Source organism: Dipodomys ordii, unplaced genomic scaffold (assembly GCF_000151885.1).
Source record: "Dipodomys ordii isolate 6190 unplaced genomic scaffold, Dord_2.0 Scaffold4, whole genome shotgun sequence".
In the NCBI taxonomy this organism is placed as follows: domain Eukaryota; kingdom Metazoa; phylum Chordata; class Mammalia; order Rodentia; family Heteromyidae; genus Dipodomys; species Dipodomys ordii.
The window spans coordinates 35,127,060-35,152,183 of NW_012267220.1; the positions used below are offsets into that span (position 1 = coordinate 35,127,060).

Here is a 25,124-nt window from a genome sequence, read left to right on the forward strand (position 1 = left end):
TGGGGGAGGGACAACAAAAGCAACAACAACAAAAAATCACATGGTACCTTATAAATACGTTAGAAACAATAGCAAGAAAGAAAAAAACACTTGTGTCCCTATCTTGGGATTCATTTCACTTAACATCATTTTATCTGACCTTTTCTGCTTGTCCCACACATACACTAGCTATTGAAAATAAAGGAAACCATGGGACCTATGTTTCTTTGAGCCTGGCTTACTTCAACTAAATTCCCCACACATTTAAATTACAATTCTCAACTTCCCTTGCAGTTAGGTGAGAGCACATAATAGATCTGTAGCCCAAGTAAGATGAATTGGCTCTTATAATCCACTAAGTGATATCATATACACCTTCTACAAATGAGAATTACAGAGCATAATCTTCATATTCTTAACAAATGAAAATTAAGCATACCATCTACCACTTATTCGTAGCCAATGTGTGAGTTAAATGTTTTCTTTAGCCTATTCTTATCTACTTTATCATAACCTTTCCATTAGCAATTTGTGTTTTCTGATACTGGACCTGACGAAATAGAACAAAAGAAAATATTAAAATATTGCTAATTTTATATAGTCTTCAATAAAATGGGCCAAGAAAAACACTAGTAGGCAGTCCAGAACATGGTGACATCGTATGATAATTACAAAAGATAGTAAGAATTACTTTAGCCCAGATAGATGCACCAATAATTACATAGTCATATTTAGGAAAAATTAAGCATAACTTGACGTGAAGAGATATGAATAACCTAGAACCATGATTCTCATAGTAAAAAGGTGTTTCCCCAGGAATTCTGCTGTTGGGACATGCATCATTTTTGCATGCATCTCCAGAAACATTTGGCTTGCAGACTAGGATAAATGTGTGCACTGGGTGAGCTTTGACAAGGCTCAAATTTAGTCAGTTCAGTGCCTAGCAAGACTAATGAGGGGCTGGGAAGGTGGCTCAGTGGTAGAGTGCTTGCCTTGCATGCATGAAGCCCTGGGTTCAATTCCTCAGTATCACATAAGCAGAAAAATAAAAGCCGGAAGTGGTGTTATAGCTCATGTGGTAGAGCGCTAGCCTTGAGCTGAAGAGCTGAGGGACAGGACAACGCTCAGGCCCAGAGTTCAGGCCCCATGACCAGACCCCCCCCCAAAAAAAGTGGTACATGCTCATCTTGAGCAAAGAGCTCAGAGACAGAGTGCAGGCTCTGAGTTCAAGCCCCACAACCTACTCCCACCTCCCCCCCAAAAAGACTAATGGGCTGCATACATTCAGCATGGTACAGACCCCACAATGCTGATATAGCAGAATAATCTAATATATCAAGCAATAATCTAATAAATAATAATAAACAAAGCTGAGAAAAATGTAAGGTACTATAATAAAGGCATCAGAAGTCCCCAAAAGTCATGCCATTTTAATCAGCACAAATTAGGTCCCTTAATTTTCACCTTGTTGCCACTAACCACACAATACTTAGATCCCTTCTCTACCTGGTCCTATGGAAGCTAGAAAATATTGTTTTGGTTGTTCGCTTGGATTAAATAGAAGTTAGGACAGCCCAAGGTCTCTTGGCACACAAAACAACTGAAATAGTAATGTCTGAGTCAACATGTTTCTGTAGGCTGAATGTGCATGCTGCTGCACTGGTGAGTAAACAATAATAGATTCTACCATTCTCAAAAAGACTAATGGGGTTCACTCACCAGGACTGACATCAAGACTCAAAGACATTAGAAGAGTTCCCCACTGGGTTGGAGAAATGTCTTTTCCATAACTACAAAAAAAAAAAAAAAAACCGATGTCATGTACCAGCATCTGATGCCTACAATCCTAACTACCTTGGAGGCCAAGAGTAGCAGGATGCAGTTCCTGATGTCAGCCTGAGTAGAAAATGCTATGACATTCCATCTCAGTGGAAGAGGTCTGTTGTGGCACATGCCTGTCATCCCAGCTATGGTGGGAAACCTGAATCAGAGAAACAAGATCCATATATATTCTTGAGCAAGAAGCATGACCCTATCTCAAAAATAATCAGTGCAAAAAATACCTGGAGGTGTGGCTCAGCAGTAGTTTCTCCCCAGCAAGTGCAATCCCTTGACCTTGAACCCCAGTACTGCTAATAAATGAATACACACACACACACACACATACACCACCACACACACACACACACACACACACACACACTATTATCTGAGAAGAGATGGATTTCCAACATACACCATTGCCTCTTACACTAGAGGTATTGAGATCTCATTATTTTTCTCTTCAAGATACTCCTCCCCTTATAGCTTGCTCATTGATCTGTAAGTGTCAATGGCTAAAGTTCTATAGTGGTCCTTAAGGGAATAGATGGAAAAATCTCAACGCATGGTTCCTGTTTGCCTGGGGAGAAGTACAGATATGTTTGGAAATATAAGATGCTGACTTTGCAAGGAGGCAATCATTTAGACCTATGGCACAACAACACCATGGGAAGGACAAGAAATTGGCACTGGCATACTTTTTGCTGACTTTATCTGACCTGTTCTACAAGAATTCTTCTCAATTCCCTTCTAGACCTACACTATTATTTCTAGTATAATATATGTGACATATGTGTGTGACATAATATATAACATATATGACATCTTATATATATACATGTATGAGAGCTAATTATATATATTTATATATGTATGAAAGATAAAGATAGACCAACATTAAGGTTCTGTCCTTTTGGTTTCATTTCTCATGGTCTGTATTGAGCAATTTTTCTTCTTACCACATTCCAGAAAGAGGTGACTTCATGTCACTTCTTTGCTCAAGCAATCAACTCTTTCCCTCTGTAGGAACCTAAAGAAAACTACTCTAGTAGTCTTTCCAGGAACTGGTTCTAATCTCTGTAACATTTAGGCATTCTCATTTGAAAGCTTTTTCTTTCCTTCTGCACCTATGTCTACTTATTCTGTTTATTTAGAGCATCTACCCAATGAGCAGAGACAATAATATTAAAATTATTATATTTTCCATGGAAACATTAACATTTATTGGTACTTAAAAAGTAAGAAATACAACAGTTTTTCACAGCACAACTTCATATACCAAATTAGTTACTATAGTGTAGCTCAGAATGATGTGGTCTATCAGAAATCCACTAGGTTTTGCTGTCCCCTTTTATGAAGGCCATCCTGTTAAATAGGGCATGCTGCTATTCACCATTAACCTATTTGTTTTGTTTTTCTCTCCTATTTCAAACAATAGCTTCATGGCCAAAACCATATCCAAAAAAGTTCTTTCCCTTAGTAACATACCCTGACCTCCACCAGGTGCCTATAATTTAGGAATGCTTTATTAGGGTTTTGTAGACTCTGATATTTAAGAGTACCAGCTTCTTTAACAATCTGATCTCACCTATCTATAGATGCTGCTGCCTACTCATTAAGATATCCTCTTAGCCAGCCAGGTATGCTTCTTTAATACACCTTCAAGATACCATGAGCTTTCTCCATCTCTAAGTCTAAGCCACCCTTGGAGCTTAGGTAAACTATGACATTCATAACAAATCTTTCTTGTCCAAGAAGCTCTTCATGAGGACTCATTCTATAAGAACTTTAGAAGGTTCTAAAATGTTAGCAACATGATATAGAATACCTCCCAAAGTTAAATTGGAAAGAGAACTAACACTTTGTATCAAATTAGATGATCAGCTTTAAGGAAGCTAGTAGCAAAATTAGCAGTCATAAGCTCAGCATCACACATGTATTTGTGCTACACTGAACTATCTGTGGCTTTTCCTTTCGATGATGTCGGCAAGCAACTTAAAGACAAAGATGTTTTTATATAGCTTAAGAACCACCTTCAATATTAATACTAATATTGCTGCTGGCAAATAGGTTGAATTGAAGAATGAATAATGACAACTAGTCAGTAATAAGGAATAGGTCCATATGGCAACACTCTCAACAAACTGGATAAGATTTCCATCTCATGGAGACAACTATAAGAGTTGAGCAGAGAAAATGTATGTGGAAATATGGGTCAGAATGTCAGTTTCCAAATGGTTTCAGAGATCTGTGACATACCAACCCCTTACAGAAAAATGAGCTACTATGGAAATGTTCCAACCAAAGCTAAAGGATAAGAGAAAGGCATAAGGATCCTCAACCTGCCTGTGATATTCTCATTCACCAGCATCTCTTCAGCAAGAACATGTAGCCTATTCTTCATGGAAGGAAGGAAGTATTCCACCTCTGCCAGGAGCAGGAAAGAAAGAGGTATCACTGAGCATTCTGATCCCATTTAGTGGGAACGCATTTAGGGTTGTTAGAGGATGTATGAACACATCACACATCACATATATTGTGATTGCTGTATTTTCTCTATCCCATCTATGCTACATTTTATAGACATTAAGACATTTTATAAACAATTACATTATGCCACAGCAAGAGTACAGTATATCAACTAGAAAACCTGAGATCAAATAACTGACCTTAAACCAAGTGCCAGTGGTTCACATCTATAATCCTAGCTACTCGGTAGGCTGAGCTCTCAGGATCATGGTTCAAAACTAACCCAGGGAGGAAAATCTGTGGGACTCCTATCTCCAATTAACCACCAGAAAACCAGAAATGGAGTTGTGGCTCAAAGTGGTAGAATGTTAGCCTTAAGTGAAAGAACTTAGGGATGTCACCCAAACCTTGAGTTCAAGCCCCGCAACAGACCAAAAAAAAAAAAAAAAAGAAAACTGAATTCTCAGTCAAGGAGCTAAGTACATTTAATTTTTATTGTGTTATCAATGTTTTAACATTTTGCTTCTAGATCTGTTAACATTAAAGTACTAATAGTGTTACCAATGTATTTTGTAAACTTTGTAAGTCTAGTACTGTTGCTTGACAAATGTTAACTTAATACCTATAATGTGTAGGAGTTGTTGAGGAATTAGAATCAAATGAATAAAACTCTGTGTTCAAGAATCTAGGAAAAGGATTAAAAATGAACCAAAGGCTTAGTCAAGGACTAAATAATTTAAGAACTGAGAAAAATAGCCCTATACTTTTTTTTTTTTTTGATGGTTGTGGGGCTTGAATTCTGGGCTTGGGTGCTATCCCTGTGCTCTTCAGCTCTAAGCGAGCACTCTACTGCTTGAGCCACAGCACCACTTCTGGTTTTCTAGTGGTTAATTGGAGATAAGAGTCTCACAGACTTTTCTGCCCAGGCTGGCTCTGAACCGTGATCCTCAGATCTCAGCCTCCTCAGTAGCTAACATTACAAGCATGAGCCACTGGCACCCAGCTATCCCTATACTTTAACTGGGGATTGCATGTTAATAAAACCATATGAGTAGGCAGATATTACAAAGATGGTAGTTCTAGGCCAACCTGGGAAAAATTGGTTCTCAAGACTTCATCTCAACAGAAAAAGCTAGGTTCATGATGGTGTTTTTCATCCTAGCTATGACAAGAAGTATAAATAGGAGGACTGCAGCCCAAGCTAGCTGAGGCAAAAAGTAAGACCCAGAAAGGGCCAAAGGCGTGTCTCCAGCAGTGGAACACCTTGCCTAATAAGTTTAAAGTTCTGAGTTCAAACCTCAGTACCACAAAAAGGAAAAAATCATATACATATACAAATATATGGAAGCATATGTATGTACATATATCTCATATGCTTCTAGAGCAATAACAAATTCAAAATTTCAAAAAAAATTAAAATGGACTCTCTCTTAAATAACGAAGTCAAACCTCTTCCAATACTAGATTGCCTCTTGTCAAACGAATAAGCAGCCCATGATTTCCACATCTGTCACTTCAACTAAACATAGATCCAAAGCATTTAGGGTAAAAAAAAAAGTTCTAGAAAGGTTGAAAAACTAACACTTGAATCTGTCATGAGACCAAATCCATGCAAATAAGGTAAGGAGTAGTCATTGTCTCAGGTATTATGAGCAATCTATAGATGATTTAAAGTGGACAGGAGTACTACACAAGTTCTATGAAAATTTTGTGCTATGTTGTATAAGGGAACAGAGTATTCACAGGGAGTCTTAGAACCAGTCTCCGATGGATACTGAGGAACTATTCCACTATCCTATTGTTTTGCACAGCTGCTGATTTTAGAAGTTTTTTCTAACGAGTTTTATTTAACTTCATCAAAACATTTCAGCAAAGGTAATAATATTGGTTAATAATACAATTTTGCATGTCTCTCATTCTTATAGCTTCCAGAATATTCCACATGTACTATTTCAATAGGTCTCATGTGGTCACCAAAAAACCCAGAGGAGAAAGCAGAGCTGTTTACTGTCTTTCTGGCTGTGTGTTATTCATATTGCACAGAGGCATCTGGGGCCCAGAGGAGTCTGATGAGTGACAGTAACAACTGACATTTGTCAGACTCATCAGACATACAGAAAATTGCTGGCTAAGCCCCCCAAATGAAAATTCTTTACAAGTTATTACCCTTGAAAACTGCTGTTCCCACTGGTGTATGTTCTCTGACAGAACATCCCACAGCATTCAGTGTCTTGGGATTCCTAGATCCCCATTCCTCATTCCTCATTGGTACCTCATTCCTTCTTCAAATACAGGACAACCTCTTTTCTCTTACTCTGTTCTCATTAATAAGAGCAAATTTCAGTCACCAGCTCTCCTATCTTAAAGAGCCAAAGCTCCTAAATTATGTCCTTCAAGAATACATATGCCTTTAAATATCACATAGCTCTGTAATAGAAACTTTTATTCTGATTAATATAAGGTATTGGCTATGAGGTGGAGGAATTCTGAGGGGATGAAATGGACTCTACTGTAGCTGACACCCAAGTGCCCAACTTCCCACACTGGTTTGCAAGAACATCTGAGCCTACCTTCAGAGACATAGTTGGGAAAAGGGGCTGGAAGTAGTGCATCTGCCATGTACACCTGAAAGAAACTTCAAGCATGTGCAATAACAGATATAATAGATAGAGAAAGCCCACTGTGTCTGTGAGATATATATGTGAGGAAAAACAAGAATCTGGGAAGCAGCCAGAAGTTTAGAATGTTATCCCCAACCCTCACTCCCCTCACTCCCTATCCCACACATGTATATTATTCCTGATCTCACGGCACAGGCTCAAGTCCTGTTATAAGGGCTCCGAAAGCCCACCCAAATCCAGAATGGAGTGTGCTTTGGTCCTACAATCTGGATTTCTTCCACTTGAGCAGACTGAATGTACAAAGCTGTCCTTACCTCGTAATGGGCCACACGCTGGGATTCAGATATCAGTTGAGCACTGCACACCTTGCAGTAACTGTCTGTAAACAAATCCTGATCAATGTCGGAGGACTTCATCAGGCTAAAGAAAAATCAAAAGAAAAGAAAAGTGAGTCCACTACTCTGACAGCAATGCAAGCCATTCATTGTGGGAAAATCTAGGAGCCCACCAGCAGGTCTGATGGTAGTAGCAGTTGGACAGCCTCTTCAGACCTTGATGTCAGCCTAATGATTAACGATAACAAGGAAACAGTTTACAGTTTCCTTATAAATACCCAGAAGGATTTATGGAACCCTAAAAAATAAGAATGCAACTTCAGTTTTTCTGTTTAAATAAACCAGACTTATAGCTAATGTTTTGTTAAGATTTTACATAAGAGTATATTTACATATGTGATATATTAGCAAAATATTGTAAAACACATAATATATGTAGAATTTTGATATATCCACAAACTAGAATGATGTGGCTCTCAAATACAAATTTACAAGAGGTTTATAAACAAGTATGTTACAATACTATATTGAATGTGTTCTAAAATATGTATGATGTGCATATGAAAACATGCCAGGAATTTTAACAGAAATTTTAATAGTAGTTATCTGTCACAAATTAGACATAATGCTTTTATAACCTTTTTATTTTTAAAAACTCTCAGGGAACAAGTTATCATACATACAATATAAAATTGAATTTGAGTTCATTAACTAAACAAAGAAAAGTTAAGGTTGAAATCAAATGAAAATACAACTCTCTTTACAGCCTCAACTTTGTTATTTCTACTACCTCTACATTTAGAGTCACTGAAATCCATCAAAGTTACCATTACCACCCCACCCCATAATGAAACTCACAGAGCAGTTGAAGATATCTTACAATTTCAAACTCTGCATCAAAATGCAGCTAAGGATATCAAATTTGTGAAGCAACCTGTCAGAAATATACCATATAACAGCTAAAAGGTCATGCTATCACCTAGAAACATACACCAGCATAATATGATGCTCACCAATTCACTCATCTCCCACCAGAGTAAGGAGAATCAGGAGAACCTAGACAACAGCAATCTGGTATGCACATTGGCAACAATTTCCTCTTATTACCAAGCTACATTGCTGGTTGCTAGCATGGCCAGAGAAGTTACCTAACTTGCATGATTCTACTTTGCACACACAGACCCACTGCAGATCTAACACTAACATGTAATGACACAGAAATCCTGCTGTGTCTCAGTTTCCCCCCATAAAGATGGATATAATATTTACCTATGCCTCCTTAGAAAATTGTAAATCAAAAAAAGAAACATCTAAGGAGGTGCTATATAAAATACAAAACTCTCTACATTCAAAAGGAATCAATATTATATTTTTAATGGCATCCCAGTATTGATAAAATATTTGCCAAGTCTTAAGCAATGTAATAAAATGAATAATACTGGCCGTTTTAAGAGGCTGTAGAAACCATGTAAATAGCTAACTCATGTAAGTAATGCATCTGCTTAAAATAAAAGGCTTCCTGTCTCAAGAACTTGAAACTTGCTTTCTTTCTTTGGCCTCAGCTATAATAGCCCTTTCAAAGCATTGGTATTTTAGCAGCTCAAAAGGATTCAAAATAAAAGACAATAGTAAGCACTTCTGTTTTGAAGCAACCACTAATTACATCAGACACTAAGTACCATACTCACAGTTGATGTGGACTTGCTATGTTCAAACGATTGTTCCCCCCCTCAAAAATGGAATGGACCTCACTCAGCATGGATCCAGTATTTGCCATGCCTCGAGTTCCACTCACCTCACAAGACAATTGGTCCACAGAAGAGCTACAGTGATTAGGTTTTAAAATCTGACCACCATAATTTTCATTCATTAATTCTATCCTTGGTATAGTTTTAGACCCCATTTTCATTAGGTACCCACCCTCCAGTCATTGAAGATAATTCTCTAAGATGTACTCTTAAGTTCTATTCTCCTCATCACCTTGATTTGTGTCTATTTGCGTGTGATCCATCTTTGATAACAGTATCAAAAAGAATAAGCACTCCAGAGACAGTCTACTTCTTTAGACTTCTTTATAATCTCAACGCCATTCCAATGACTGCTATGATTTGTAGTGGTCTCTATTCACATACTAGAATGAAAATGGAAAAGAGGAGTTTTGATGATGGGAAAATGTAATACAACGTTTTGAAATTTCAAATTGGAAATGAAAACTAAGTAAGGTGTATTTTTAAAGCCAAGTTTCTATAAGTGGCTATGTTTAAATATGATCGTGTTCCCTGCTATTTCTAATAAAGAAGCACACAAAGATAGATTCATAGGTGACCTGGTTAATAGAAATCTCCAAACTCCCTGCATACTCCTTCCTCATTATACAACCAACTGCAGAAATCAAACACTGTGAAAGGATATTCAAGGTACGCATTGGACCAAGTGGGGCCTGTAGGAGTCTGTGTCTTGGTAAAGCAGCTGTGCAGCAGAAATAGCTTTAAAGACAGAATATAAAATGTGTATACTGAAAAAAAATTGAAGGAAGAAAAAATACCATAGTTTTCCCCAGTGTTTTATATAAGAATATTGGCTTGAACAAGTCTATATGGTATAAAACAGGCAATGAAGGCCCTTCTGAATCTGTGTGACATGAACTAAATACCTGAACACATTAAATTCCAGTGGGAGGCAATTAGTTGACAACTGTCAGACTGGTTTGTACATAAGACCTTTCTCAAAGAAAAGAGAACTCGCTCTGTGTAGGTCATTTTAGACAACCAGAAGGCCCTATTTATGATTCAAAGACTAGAATTCCCAAGAAAGAACTGCCATTTGCTCCCCTCTTCTGGCTTCTTTGGAGTAGAATTCTCAGTTTCATTGGCCTTCAGTTCAGGAAAACTGGTTAAGAGAGAAAACAGCAATTCTTTCCATTTCCTAACAAATGTGTCATTCTTTCTGATAGAGGCATAGAATCCATATATATATATATATATATATATATATACATATATATATATATATATATATATATATACGTATGAATATCACATTTTTAAAAAGAAAGAAAACAGCAAAACAAAAGAGTGTTCATGGCTCTGTCCAAGGCAAACCTATGCTTGCACCATCATTTGGATCAATAATAGCACCACAATACATCACTGCTCAAGTCTATGGGGTATCACCAGAGCCAGTTTTTCATGACCTAGGAATGTGTTTACTGTTCAATGTTGTGAGGCCTTGGAACATTCTGAGAAAGGAAACCAAGAAAATAAGCAAGGGGTCTAATTTCCTGACTCTGAAGACTTCCACTGTTGTACTGTGCTCCAACAACACATCCCAAAGGCACCACTGAAAACTTGACAAAACTAAGTTGATCTTCAGTATCCACATAACATGATGCCATCAATAATTTAGTGAAGAGGTTCACATTGGAAGTAACATCTATGTTATAGTATCACTAGATTCTCTTTTGCTGTCCCGGGAGTCTATATTACAATATATCTATGCAGCTGGGCAGCAGTGATGGTATAAGAATCATATATGCCTATAGGTCTAATAAATAGAGGAAATCTAGAGGAGAAAGGATTTTATTTGTTCTGTAATGGTAATTGAACCTTTATTTTATATGAACTATAAGTATTGCAGAAGGTACAACCTCTGGGTCCAAATCTTCAGAGGCTACTAGTTGAGAAGAGATACAAAGGAAGCCCTAATAAACAGACTGCAGTTATGATCTGACTGCTGAAAAGTGCTTAAGGGGTATGAGAACACAGGAGAGATTATCAAGGATCTTCTCAAAGAGTTTCTATAGGAATTTAAAATTTTAAAGATGGATAGGATTAAAGTGGGATGGGCATTATATGGATAAGATTCGTTCTTCCAACTTAGAAGCTAATTCTCTTCTCTGGCACAGAGAAAAATGTTACTACTGGTAGGCATAAAAAGACATTCAGGAGACACTGGTTGGTCTAATTTGGGCTAACACAAAGTAAAGGAAAATACAATTTTAAGAAATGGAAGTCATTCCTTCAATGGAAGGAGTGACTCAGGAGGGAGAACAGGCAGGCCCTAAGTGTTTCCCACAGTGCAAGAGATGGCCTTATTCAGGATTCTCAGGTCCAAGTCTAACACCTTCCTCTTGGCTTCTAAGGAGCTGATTGCAGGCTTGAAACTGAGAAACCTTCAACTCTGTGGGAAAGAGTAATATTCCTTTTTTCCATTCCTCATTTCTGACAGTGTGAAAATAACTTTGACTCAAAGATCTCTAGACCCATGCAGGGCTCTTCAGAGTGAAAAGTCTTGATTGTTCATTAATCAGGTTGTTCAGCAAGTTACATAGCCTTTCAGAGCTCTGTTTCTGTCACTGTGAAATGTGAGGGAAGGTGTTCTCAAAACATTATTATGAGGATTAGAAATGATATAGTAGATAAGGCATGAAACAGACTGGCATATGGCAAATACTCAAAATGCTAATAATGCCACCATTATTAGAGATATTACTGATTCTGTTTTATCATTACACTTATTTTCAGAGGGATTCTATAAGTATTTAAGAAGATAAATAAATGGAATGACATTAGAAGCTAAGAAGGGAGATAACATGGTCAGTGTACTGAAATCATGCTTTTATGGCTATTACATAGTTCATTTGTATTGACAATATCATCCTCAGAAATGGCTGCTGTCCATGAAATACAGCTGCCAACTCTTCCTGCCAGCTGATACCGGAGACTCTATAAAATGCTTAGAATCTATTTTTGTTGTCAGAAGGTGCTGATACTGCCCAAGGGAGTTTAAAGATAACTTTGCCCCACCTGCTCTCCTTTCCACCAATGCTCAACTCCCTGTGACCTACTCCCCAGGAACACAAATGGAAGCAACAACGTTTGAGCAGAGGCCAAGGATAGCAATGATCTGAGCCCACCGCCCTGACTGCAACATTCTAATACACCATAAAAACCACAGTCCCCCAGGGACATCTCCTCCACCCCAGACCCTTAAGAGGAGAAGGCCTGAGATTGAGTCCTCCAATGGTGGACATCCCTCTATCACAGGCTAGAGTACTTTTTGCCATAAAGCTTATGAGGTCTAACAGCCGACCTTCCATGCACTCTCTGTTCACTAGCTCTTTAAGGACAGGATGTAAGAGTCCTGCCATTCTCAATTAAAGAGCTCTTCTTGCCCGTAGAACAGAGTTTCTAAATTTCCAAATTGCTGTTCAGTGTGAGATTCCAAGATCTCCAATACTGAGGATGGTCCCAACAGTACTTGAACTTTTCTGAAAAAGCTCTTGACCCAGTAGAAATGAAAACTTTAGTAAAGGGTTTCCCCTCAGCAAGGCTTTGTGCTAAGGGTTTTCTGTGTATCACCTGGCTTAATTCCTTCAGAGAAGTAAAGTAGCATTTCTTTCTACATGGGAATACATAGGTTAAGGAATTGAATAACATGTCCACAGGTCACTCAACTACTATGTGTGGGTCGGTGTTTCGAGCCTGGGCTGAGCCTTGTGCCCTTAAGTGAATCCTCTGATCTAGACTGCCTTTCTCAAGGCTGAGTATTGCCACTGAATCAGCTTCCTACTGCCTCAGGCAATAAAAATACTTAAAATGAAAGATAAGGGTGAACACCCTGCACAAAATTAGTACACTGGTCCCTGAAGAGCTGTGCTCTCCAGGAGGGGCTTGCTAGCTATTTCTGACCTCCATGCCCAGACTCCCCTATTTGTCTGCACCCAATCGAGACCCAAAACCAGACTCCTGGATTTCTGCTTCTGTGTACATATGCACAAGGTTTGTAGTCTCTGTAAGATAACCATGCTTAGGCTGCCATCCACTGCTACCCTGAGTGTGGCCTGACATCCTAAGGAGCCACTGCTCTCTCTGCCCAGATGAACTGACTCCTTTTATCTAGTCTGAGACATTCCCTTAAAACGAAACATACACCATTCACCATTGAACAGCCCCACTGCTCTGAGAAGCTCTCTGGCTGTGCCTCTAGAAACAAATGCAGAGAGGCCGAACTTTTATCTCCTTCATTATTAACACCCTGAAGGTACAGTAAAAACATCACCAATTAAAATGAACCACTCCCTGTTTACAAATGTGAAACAGATGTACAGCATTTCACTGCTGTTTAAGCTGGGCCATATTTTGAAATTACTGGTATCCAAAAAGCACTTGAAATTGTTTCTGATTTGTTTCATTGACATTGGAGAAGATAAAGCTGTGCCCAGAAAGGTGGAGTTTGGAAATTAGAGCAGCCCATCTTCAGCACAAAAGAAGCCTTGATCTGTTCCTTTGTCGCCCTTTGGAGTTCTTAGTTCCCTGAACTCTGAGTCCACATTTGGTGATTTCCTGGCTGTGCCCTGATTCTTGATCTCTTTTATTCTCAGGTCATGCCACTGTCTTTCTGAAGCAATTAAAAAAAAAACACCAAAAACGGTCCTCACTAGCCTCCCTAGCAACAAAAGGAGAATGATTTGGGAGGCAAACAAGTGGTTCTGACTACACCTCAGCAGTACCCACCTGCATCCTCCAATCATTCCCAACAGCCTCTGAGGATGAGACCTTCCTCACCCCCATCACATCTCCCTAAAAATGAAGGTGGGTGATGCAAGGCTGGTTTCCATGGCAGCAGACCAAGCAGCCTTAGGGGGAAAAAAAGAAAAGTACTCCAGAAATAAAAGCATATTGGTCTTCTATGAAATCAGGCCAGTAAAAGGGGCAGCAAACAGACAAAGCAGCAGCCGTGAGCATATCTGGAGCGGTCTCAGGCTGCAGCCTCCAGCACACGCTTTCCTTTAATTCAGTACACGTGGAAGGAGAGACAGAAGCAAAAGCATCATCCATCCAACAGCTCTGAGCAAGGTGAAGGTCAAAGACACAGCCAGTCTGAAGAACCTTTGGGATTCCCTATTTCTCAGGATGGCAGCCTTTCTTTTGTTCTAGGGCCACCTGCCCATTCCTCATGTTGCCCAGAAGAAGAAAACTGCCAGTCCAGGCCACTCATCCTATATCACCACAGATGTAAGCTCTGTCTTCTAGCCTGGCTTTATTGAGAGCGAGAACATTCCCCACACCACTCCCTTGCCTTGCATGGCATAGCCAGGGGCTGCATAGATGACTCACACCACTTGAATAATTGCCTTTAATGGGACCATTTTCTTCACTTGTAAAACCAGGTTCTGGGATTCCTCACTCAGAAGCATCTGCCACTTCACCCTTCACCCCGGGCCATAGAACCACATCTGTCAGTCTCACTCACATGTACATTCAGGCTGGCCTACTAGCATGAGGGAAAGGAGAGAAGCAAGCATATTGATGGCTCACTGGATGGCTCTCTGGCCAACCTCTGTGGCCATTCACCTGTGCCTTGTTCCTTGCCACCACTCATCTCTCTGGTCCTCTGTCCTTCAGATAAGTGTGAACTGTAGATTTGTAGGGATTGGAGCACAATGGTGCTGCCAGCCCAGAATTCTATAACCAGCTATCAATTCTATGTAAATCATTAATTTTCTAAGTTACCAAGTGGCCCAAATGGCTTCTCCCAAAGTCTTGGACATCATGCAACCTAATTCGGAGTCCTGCTTTATTCATCAAATAGACTTTTATTAAGAATGACTATTTGCCAGGTGATGCTCTTGAGCACTACGTATGCACTATAAAATACTCTAAATACCATGAGAGGAGGGTCATATGCTGAGACCCAGCATGTACCACTCCACACAGACAGGTTTCCCATCTTTAAAAAATATTCACACCTGCTGAAACATGAAGATTTGGTACTCCCTGATATCATTTGTGTCCATCTAGAATCTTTTTTTGCCCCAAAGTCCTGGCTTAGATTTCACTACTGGACCTCTGTCTCCACCTCAGATAGGAGGCAGCTGATTCCAAAAGTTGAAAACATTCTATCTGGGATCCCAAGGGGTCCTTGGGATCCTTAGTTCCATCTTTGAGAAGAGCTTGAAGTTTTTAGCAATAACAAACCTGCACTCAGTGGACGGATCTAGGCTCATGATGAAGCATTGTGGTCAGGAAAGGCAGCACATGCTTTCACAGGATACTACTGGATAAACTCTAGCACCTTTACCAGGGGGTTGAAAGCATTGCTTTCTTCTTTCCACACTTGGAGAGGGAGATGTGGTTGGTGGCTGGGGAGTTTGGATTTTCAATTCATTTAGCACTTCAAGTCAGAGCAAAAGCAGAGCACACATCACAGGGGAAAGGTTAGAGGCAGAGAAAAGCAAAATACTAGCCCACACAGAGAAAGAAGAGAGGGAAGAAGAGAATATGCTTGAGTAAAGTGTGCTTCTTGTTTGCTGTCACTCATTCCATCAAACTAAAGGGTTGTGCACCCAGGCAGAAAGCCACTCATGTTTTAAAGAACAGGCTCCCACCCTTCCCCACTCAAAAGCAGAAAGGCACAGTGGATCCCCCACTTTGTGAGGCATTAGCTATCTGAATGAAGCATGTACGTGCTCAAGATGGATTTTCTCAACAAGCTGAAACACTATTCAGCCTTTTTTTTTTTTTTGGTTAACAGTGTTACATGCCTTCGAAAATACGGGTTTATAAATAAGTGTTCCACTACTGTAACTTGTTTACATGATTTATCTTCACAAGACTGCCCCTATTGAAACAGACAGATTGAGGGCAGATTTAAATGCAGCCATCACTTTCAGGGCTCAGGGAGGCAAAACTCTGCACCTGTACCCAACTACAGAGGAAGGCACAGCAAGAAGGGCCAAACTGTTACTGGGCAAACTTATTTGAACTGTGTCTATAAGCTACTGAATGGACCAATCAGCCATAGGTGTTTAAGTTCCATTCTTCACTATCATATACTAACTTGATCAGACTTCTCCAGGAATTCAAACTGTTGAGTCTTCCTTTATCTCTTCATTTTGCCAGCACCAACAAAATTGTAGAATACATAAAGTGGCATGTAAAGATGCATGTCCAGGAATTAAAACATTACAAGAGTAGGAATAGGGACTAAATACCTATCCAATAATTGATAAACAACTTCTTGTAAATCTTTCTCCTCCCTTCAATACTTCAATTACAACTTCTGACAGATCTGAGAATTGGTTTGAAATCTTAAAACATTTAACTGCTTTGGCTTTGGAATGCAGCAAGAAGTAGTAAAGTAATAATAATAATAGTAATAATAATAATAGTGCCAGTTGCTGGTGTCTCACTGCTATAATCCTAGCTATTCAGGAGGTTGAGATCTGAAGATCATGGTTCAAAGCCAGCCCCAGGCAGGAAAGTCCATCCAATTAAGTACCAAAAATTCTGGTAGTGAAGTGCAGAGTGCTAGCCTTGAGCACAAAATCTCAGGGACAATGACCAGGCCCTGAGTTCAAGCCTTAGAACAGGCACGCACGCACACACACACACACACACACACACACACAATAATAATAATAATAATGATAGCTTAGGTAATTCAGCTAGCATAGGAAGTGCATAAAGGTCACTATATGGATATTATGCTCATTAATAGTCAATAAGAGTATTGGTGAAAAGTAGAATATCTAGATATCCAAAATGATAGAGAAGGTGTAGACGTGGGCTGTTTTAAACATTTTTTTCAGGGAGAGAAAACACTTGGAGAAAGCAAGAGAAGAGGGTACACGGTTCAAAAAGAAATGTACTCATTACCTGACTCATGTAACTGCAGCCCATCTATACATTACCTTTACAATAAAAACTTAAAAATAGTAAAATACCCTCAAGTAGAATAATATTATACACAAAATTACATTGACTACAAAAATCTTCTCTATATGAAAATTTAAAAGTGTAATAATTTGAAAGTTTCTACTACTCCACTTTGAAAATGTCTCCATAGTAGTCAAAAATGACACTTAGCTTCATAATTAACAGCAAATAAAGGTGCCAAGAAAAAATAAAAAATAAGTAAAAATAAACGTTTTGACAGACAAGTAAGTTGAAAATTAAAAATAATCTCAGAAGTTGAACAACACAACAAAGAAAAATTCTTCTCATGTACAGCATAGAGCACATAAAGGTTGATGATAATATTTTTCAAATAACAAACTCTAAGTCATTCAAATATGTATTAGTATCAGGGAAGATAAATGAAGCTCAGTAGCATACTAGAATAGAGACAAATCATAGCAACCTAATATTCATAAGAACAGTGAATCCAAAGAGCACAGATCTGAGATCCTTTCTATAAAGTCAAAAAGAATTTATTATATTTACGTACACACACATAAGCCTGGGGATACATATAGATGAGATAAATTGAAAAATGTTTGCAAAAGGAGGATAGGAGTCAGCATGATGACTACATCAGAACAGGGAACCAGAAGGGCAGAGAGAAACACATATGTAAGTTGTAACCAGACCTTAGCTTTGCTTTCAAAGATCCTATACAGGTTCTTGTTCTGTTATTGAAGATGGTAAATAATGTCAGTGATAGATAGAGATGATTGGTAGACACACAGATGATTATGATGATGAAGAAGAGGAGAATAGATGATAGGTAGGTAGACAGAGAGAGATAGAGAGAGAGTATATGGTAAGCAATGGAGAGAGATGATTTTATAGAAATGAATTACATGCACCGTGTAATCATGGTAAGTTTTGTTTATTGTTTCTTTCTCCTTGTCACAACTGATTAGACTGAATTTCTCAGCCTCTTTTGCAGTTAGTAGGTCAAGAAGAAACATCTGAAGTAATGTGCATACCTAGGGTCTGGCTCTTGAAAGCCAGAATCTGAATCATCTTGGCTTTCTCTGAAGGCTGGATAGAGCTATCCAGGAACTTTTAGTTCCTGAACATGGAGTGGAACCCCACATCCCATATATATATATATATATATATATATATATATATATACACTTTTTACCTAGTTAAATCACTTCATGTTCTTTATGAGAGAGCTAGAAAAAGCCAAACACCTTCAAGGGTTTTATACTCCAGAGATTAGACTTGTACACTAGCCTGCAGCTCAGTGCTTAGGGAAATAGCACTATACCGCCTGGACTTTGCTGAGACTGCTTATTCAGGGAAGCAACAATCTAGTCTTCATTGGAGCAGAATGTAGGTTCTGAGGTGCTAAACCAAGTAATTTATGGAAATAGATGGCATCACTTTAGGACAACCACTAACACTTTTCAGGTACACTGACTAGCAATGAGTTTCCAGACACCCAAAGCACCTTCTAGGAAGACAGCTCTGATTCTCTGTTTTTGAACAGATCCATCCTACCCATTCCTGACAGGCTGTTGTGCAGTGAAATCTGCTTTGCCATCTTGTGAGGGGGCAAACTGAGCAGATGGTCATGACCACTGGGATGCCAGGTAATGAGCAAGTGGCTCACATCAGAGTATTCGGGTCTTGTCACCTTGCCAGAAGTGACAGCTTGACTGTCTGGCAACAGCCCTGATGTTGAGGAGGAAGCACACACCTCTCCACTCCAGTTCTTAATGTAACTACAATTCCAGATCTTTCTCCAAGCCCATTCTCTCCAGCTCAGATGAGATAAGCAGCAGCTGATAGGAGCATAAGAAAGGAAACTAAATTGATGTAGACTCTGCCTGGCTAAGCAGTTCCAGGCTTTGGGGGAGACCCAAATCCAAATGGGATAGGTGATACTCAGTTCATTCTCTCCATCACTCTACTCCATTCCCACATGGCGTCCAGCCTCCAGAGAACTGTCCATCTACCAACACCAGACTAGCATTGGCCCATGCCATGGCCTCTTCCCACTTCTCAGGAAGAAAGGAGAGGCTGCTTCAAGAAAGAAAGAACAGCATCATGAAAGAGCTGGCAAGAAAACAGGGGGAGGGAAAGACTGGATGAAAGGGGAGTAGGAAAAAAAGAAAAGGGCAAAAGATTCCAACAAGCTGGAGCTGAACAAATTGGAGAGAAAATGAGGTCATAGCCCATGAATTAAAAACATCATCACAACTCTAGACATGGCCTTAGGGCTTGTCTAGCCCAATCCCTTCAAATTCAGAAGGAATACAAAAGCACATCAAGACAAATGATTGACTGACCCACCTTTGCCTGTAGGTAAAATACAAAAGAGTAAGATCAAATACTAACAGGGCACTGTTCCTCTAACTGCCTTGGCCCAGAGTAGTTACTGCTTTACTTTTAGAAATCATTCCAGCAAGGAGGAAGAGTCCACCCTTTTCAATTTTGGTCTGACCTGTGTGGCTGGCCAATGAAAGTGAGTGATGATGGCAAAGGCACCAAACAAGAACCATCTTCCAGATCAGATTCCGAGGAAAGCAAAGACCAGGGGCTGCAATCAGGAGTTTACTCTGACACCTGACCCTGTCTGGGTCACAGCGAGAAGTTTAAGTAATTATTCCATCCAAAACAGGGCACACGCAACACAACATGACACCTTTTGTAAGTAGTCATCCAACTTCTTACCAACTAGAGATGGGGCTCCCAAGTCCACAGGCTATAACTTGCTTCCTGAGCAGCTGGGACCATGGTTAAATAAGCACCCTGAACATCCCGAGGTGGGCAGGATGTCCAATGCTGGTACCCACTCAGAGTTTCTTTCCACAAAGCTGAGAGAGCATGTGATATTCAGCCTTCCTCAATCAATTCCTTCAGGAACACACCCTGCTACAGAGAGCTGCTGCCACTGTCAAATACCTCCTCATGGAATAACTGACTGGAGGTATAAAGGTACAGACACACATCATTGCTGCCCACATGGGCCAACACTATCAGGTTGTTCTTTGCCCAAAATTCCTCATGGATGGGCAAAGGCTCTTTCACTCTCACCAAAGCCCAGCTTCTCACTGTGTTCCTCAAGTGATCCCACAAGAGCATCTCTAATGAATGCCCTCAGCACAGCTCTGCAGAGCCTGTTTGTTGACAAACCCACAGCCAGGTCTTCTCACTGCTCATAGTAGCCCCTCTATATACCCCAGCCTGTCAGAGATTGGCAATGTGCTAAATCCTTTAGCCCGAGACCTATCAATTTCCTAAGTCCCAGAACTCTTCCAGGAGCTTGTAATCTTATTCCTGAAGTAGCATAATGCAAATCTAGGCCAAGGATTGTTTCTGGTGATGCTCTGTTCTGAGATAGGGTCAGTACTATTTAATAACATGCAAAAAGAGAGAGAGAGGGAGAATTATGCTAATACTGAATCCCAATGCCCATTCTTTGATCTCAGTCCCCAATGTAGTTACAGTTACTATCGTACATCTGACTTAAACTGATGATTCTAAGTTCCATAATGTCAAATAAGTCATATTTCAGTAACACTTCCTACCCACTGCTAAAAATATTGTTTCTTCCCACACAGCTATTCCTAATGAGATATTTCAAGCCACCTGGCACCCGGGGGAGTTCCTTGGCTAATTTTCTATGGAGCCCCATGAAATAGAAACTATATAAAATATGTCACCACTAGAAGCTGGTGTCACAGGCAAGAAGAGCAGTGACCTCACAGGTTATTTTGTCCTAAAGGAATAGACATCCCTTAGAGATTTTTGAACCCCAGTCAAATGAAATCTAGGTTACAATTTGATATAGTAATGTGCATTTTCTGCAGTGAATGCATCAACAAAGGAGCTGGTCACATCTGCAAGTTAGCTTTCCCTAAGATAAGACCCTGGCTGCTCTCACAGTTTCTGGAGGGAGTATATATGAAATTTGAACTAATTCCTACTCACATGAGAATGTAGCCATCTCAATGCACTGCCAACCAGTTTCCATCCTTCCAGTCATGACCTGTGAAGATGGTTCCGCCCTCTCTCCTTCACATCTTACTAATGATAAGCTGTTTTTTGTCTTCAACAACTAACTAACCCAGGTATTACATATCACTTCTCCAGAACATTCACTTTATCTTCTCCCTACCTGGGGGCCCTTTGGAGGTGCTCCTAGCTCTCTGTAACTTCCATTTAATAGAGTATTTTTGGAATGGTATGTTTGATTATGCTTCCCTTGTACACAGTAACCCCCTCACGCCAAGAATGTTCTCATCTCTGTACTAAGTATCAGTATCATTCTAAGTACTTTAGCTGGATAATTTGTTAAAGTTGTACAAATTTCAAAAATAAAAAAATTACTAGTAATGATATAATAAAATAAGTAACTATGGGTACCCTAAGAGGAAAGATAACTGGTACTGAACAGATATGAAAAAGAAGCTGTGCAAGTGACAGCAGGTTTGGAACTGGGAGTAGAGACTGAAGCATCAGGTAGTCAGGGCTGTGGGAGACAAAGAGCTGATCAGAAGTCACCACCTCAAGAGAGCATCAGTGTACATGCCAACATTACTCTGTTTGTGAAGAAGCATGCAGAAGACTCCTACAGCAGATCTGGCCTACACAGAAAGAAAAGTCAACTATAGAAGTGGAAGCCCCCTCAAAGCCAGCCAGGACTAGTGAAGCACATCCCAAATAATAAAAGAAGATAAAATCTCCCCAGGATAGAGACATGGAGGTCTTTGTAAAGTTATTAACTCTCCTACCAAAGGATTCTCAACTGGAACCAGATAGATTTGGTGATTGTTCAGAGGACTTTGGAGAAAGCATGACCCCTTTCACTGTCCTCAAATTCCTCTTCCAAAGTAGCCTACTGATCTCCCCAGAAGAGATGTTAAGAAGAAAGAGGGGAACAGAAGAATATTGGAGAGCATCCTCTCTAGCAATCAAGGCCATCTGTAATAAAACCCTAGAGTTTTGAGTGAGGTGTGTGTGATTAAGTCCAAGGGTGGAGACAGACCTTGAAAAGAGTATGAGCAGACAGTCCAGAAGCAGGACCCACAGAGCTTGCTTGAAGAAAAGTCAGCGAGAAGCCAGATTCTCCAATGGTCATGGCTCCCAAGTGAGTGATACTTCAGCTTTCTGTTTCTAAGAGGGTAGAGCTTATTGGAGGGCTGGCAGGCAAAATTCCTAATACCAGTCCTGTTACAGCCCCTGTATGACAAGGTTGGTCATACCTAATTTGTCTTGCTTCATCTGTGCAGTTGTTTTTAATAAAATACTGAACACACACAAAAATATACTGACTGTACTGAAACAGAACTTTCTGATTCTGCTCTTTTAGTCTTATCCTGAAATGTATTTAGGAAAGATTTAAGAAAAAAAACAGCCTGAAGGTGTGCTGGAGGGAACTCCAAGAAGCACATCTGGGCACATGACTGGGCCACTGGGGGGCAGGGCCCTCTCCAGGAAGAGCTGGCAGTCCATGCCTATTTTATATACACATGAGTGCCCATAGTCAATGTAAGAATCTGGCTTCTACTTAAAAGTCAATGACTCTGTGGTTGGGAGAAAGACCAGGAGGAAGATCAGTAGAAGGTCTTTTCTCCCCTACCACAGGCCTCCTGCATATTGGGTTTTTGCAGGAACTGGAGATGGCACTAAGGGAAACAGGCAAATAGGGTTTCTAGGGAAGCAGCAACAACAGCATCACAGCGCTGGCCAAGTTCACTAACTACCCCCTTCCCCGCAAGTGTACCTCTGCTCTGAGACCTACCATCCCATTGCCTACTCCACCTGTTCAGACCAGGACCATGGTAATGGGATACCTATCTCCACTGACAGCATTTTCTGACTGTTCCAAGTTGCATATGTCTCTCTACAAAAACAGAGTTGAATCATACCTCCCAGAACTGTGAGTGCAACTTCATTTGTAAATAGGGCCTTTGCAAATGTAATAAAGATGAGATCATAATATATTAGCGTGAACCCTAATCCAATTACTGGTAGCCTCATAAGAAAAAAGAAATTCAGATCCTAACATTGTGTCAATGGAGCAGAGATGGGAGTGATGCATTGAATAAACTAAGGAAGGTTAAGGATTGCTGACCACTATCAGAAGCTGAGCAGATGCAGAACAAGAGCAGATACTCTCTAAGCAACTTCATAGAGGATGTGGTTATGCCAACAACTTGATTTTGGATTTCTAGCCTCCAGAACTATGAGACTTTGAAAAGCAGCTCTAGAAAACAAATATACTAACCAGCCATGTGATGCTACTTTACTTTCACATAATGGCTTGTAAAACCCTCCTGACAGTCCTTCTGGAAGCCAGGAAGCCCAGGTGGCATGCAAAACTAAGAGAAAGGTCAGCATGAATAACTGAATTACATTACATATAAGGCAGGAATTAGAACCTATCTCTCCAAACTCCAAATTTAACACTTTTCAGGGCTTTGCTCATAGCATTTGCTTTGAAGCTGTTCTTATTAAAATCTTTCAGTTATCTGCCTCTCTTCCCACTTACCAAAAGAGGCTATTTGTAGCTCTGACCAATAATCCAGACTTCATGGTCAGAAAAGGTGAAGCTGCACAGTTGCAGTTGCCCAGCCTGTCGCAGGTTCTGCCAGGGTTGCTGCACCTGACTTGGGGGTCAGGACAAAGCAGTCTTTAACTGATGCCTTTACCAGCCAGTGTCATAAAGGGAGTCCATAAGCAATTAGGCACTTCTAATCACTTAATTCCACTTTAAATCTCTGCAAGAAGAAGATAATAATTACAGAGCTCTGATCTGACTGGTCCTTGGCTGGTCTTCAATCAACTATGCAACTCCAGGATATTATACAACACATTTTTGAAAAGACTCCCAAGGATCTATAACCCTGAAATTCAAGCACAAAGCAGAGAGACAAGGGCAGGAAATAATCTGTATTTCCTTATGTATGAGACTATACTGCTCAGTAGGTCCCTTCACTTGATCACATCGTGGAGACCACTCTAGTCACTGCTCAGCACCAAACCTGTGACAAAAGCATTAAATGCACAGTAAACCTCAGCTATTCAAATCCAAGACCCATTGGAATCTCCTGGCTTCCATGTCCAGCTCACTGTAGGTGATACTTGTATGCCAGAAAATAGAATCCCATTGGGAAGGTGAAGAAGTAAGAAATGGAATCATGCTTTTCCAAAACACAGAGGATCACCTAGAGAATGGACCCTACCACTGCCAAACTAATCTCTCCTCTAATCTTTGCAAAGCAGACAGCAAGTTCTAAATATTTCAGACATTTACCTCCATGACCTTAGCACTTTCCTAGTTGTCAACACCCATGTGGTAATTCCATGGAAGGGCATTAGTTATTTCCCAGCGACTGGCCCTAGATCCTCAAATGTGACACCTGAAATTGCTCCCTCTGGGGAGTCTGTGCCTTGGAGGAATCAACACATCTTGGGAATGTGAGAGTCTGACACAGAAGCACCTCAAGGACTGTTAGTGAAATGAAAACTGATAAGGTGATGCACTAGTTCTTTCTCCTCCAGTTTACAATTTAAGTGTACAGGATAACCAGAAAACATAGACTCATACAATAATTCAGAAAGATCAAACTAGTTGAACCTGAACATCTTCACTACCCCAGTTCAGGGGACTCTGTAAAAAATGTCCAACAAAAAATGATTGTTTTAAAGACTTCAATGAATTAATAGTTCAACATGTATGATTATTAATTTTGTGTTTTACTAAACGGGGCTAAAGGATGCCTAGATACCTGGTCAACCATTATTTCTGAAACTTATAGAAGAGACCTGTAGTTGCGTTTCTAAAATGTATAAAGAAGATCTTTATCACCCATGTGGATGTACTTTATCTGATCTAAGAAGACCTAGAACAGAATACAGGGTGAAAGGCTCATTTTCTGTTTTTCTCTTTGAACTGGACATCTCTTTCCATGGGACATTGTTGATCCTGATTCTCAGGCCTTTGAGTTCAGACTGATTGGTACCATTGCTTCCTGATTCTGTAGCTTGTAAATGGCAGATTGTGAGCTTTCTTTGGGGCTCCACAGTCATATGAGCTACTTACTGAAGTATGCAATATATCTATATATCAATATATCAATAAATATTTTGTACATGTATTGTTTTGTTATACACATGCACACATACACATACATACACACACATATATGTAT

The 25,124-nt window shown here is 39.9% G+C and overlaps 1 protein-coding gene across 1 annotated transcript in view; it reads right to left on the reverse strand.

Moving 5' to 3' along the window:
• The window catches only part of Zmat4 (zinc finger, matrin-type 4), a 416,076-nt gene that overhangs the window by 336,765 nt on the left and 54,187 nt on the right, over window positions 1–25,124 (reverse strand). Inside the window, exon 2 of the mRNA XM_013025137.1 lies at window positions 7,205–7,310. Within this exon, the coding sequence (XP_012880591.1) occupies window positions 7,205–7,306 (102 nt within the window). The 5' untranslated portion in view covers window positions 7,307–7,310. The remainder of the gene's footprint in view (window positions 1–7,204; window positions 7,311–25,124) is intronic.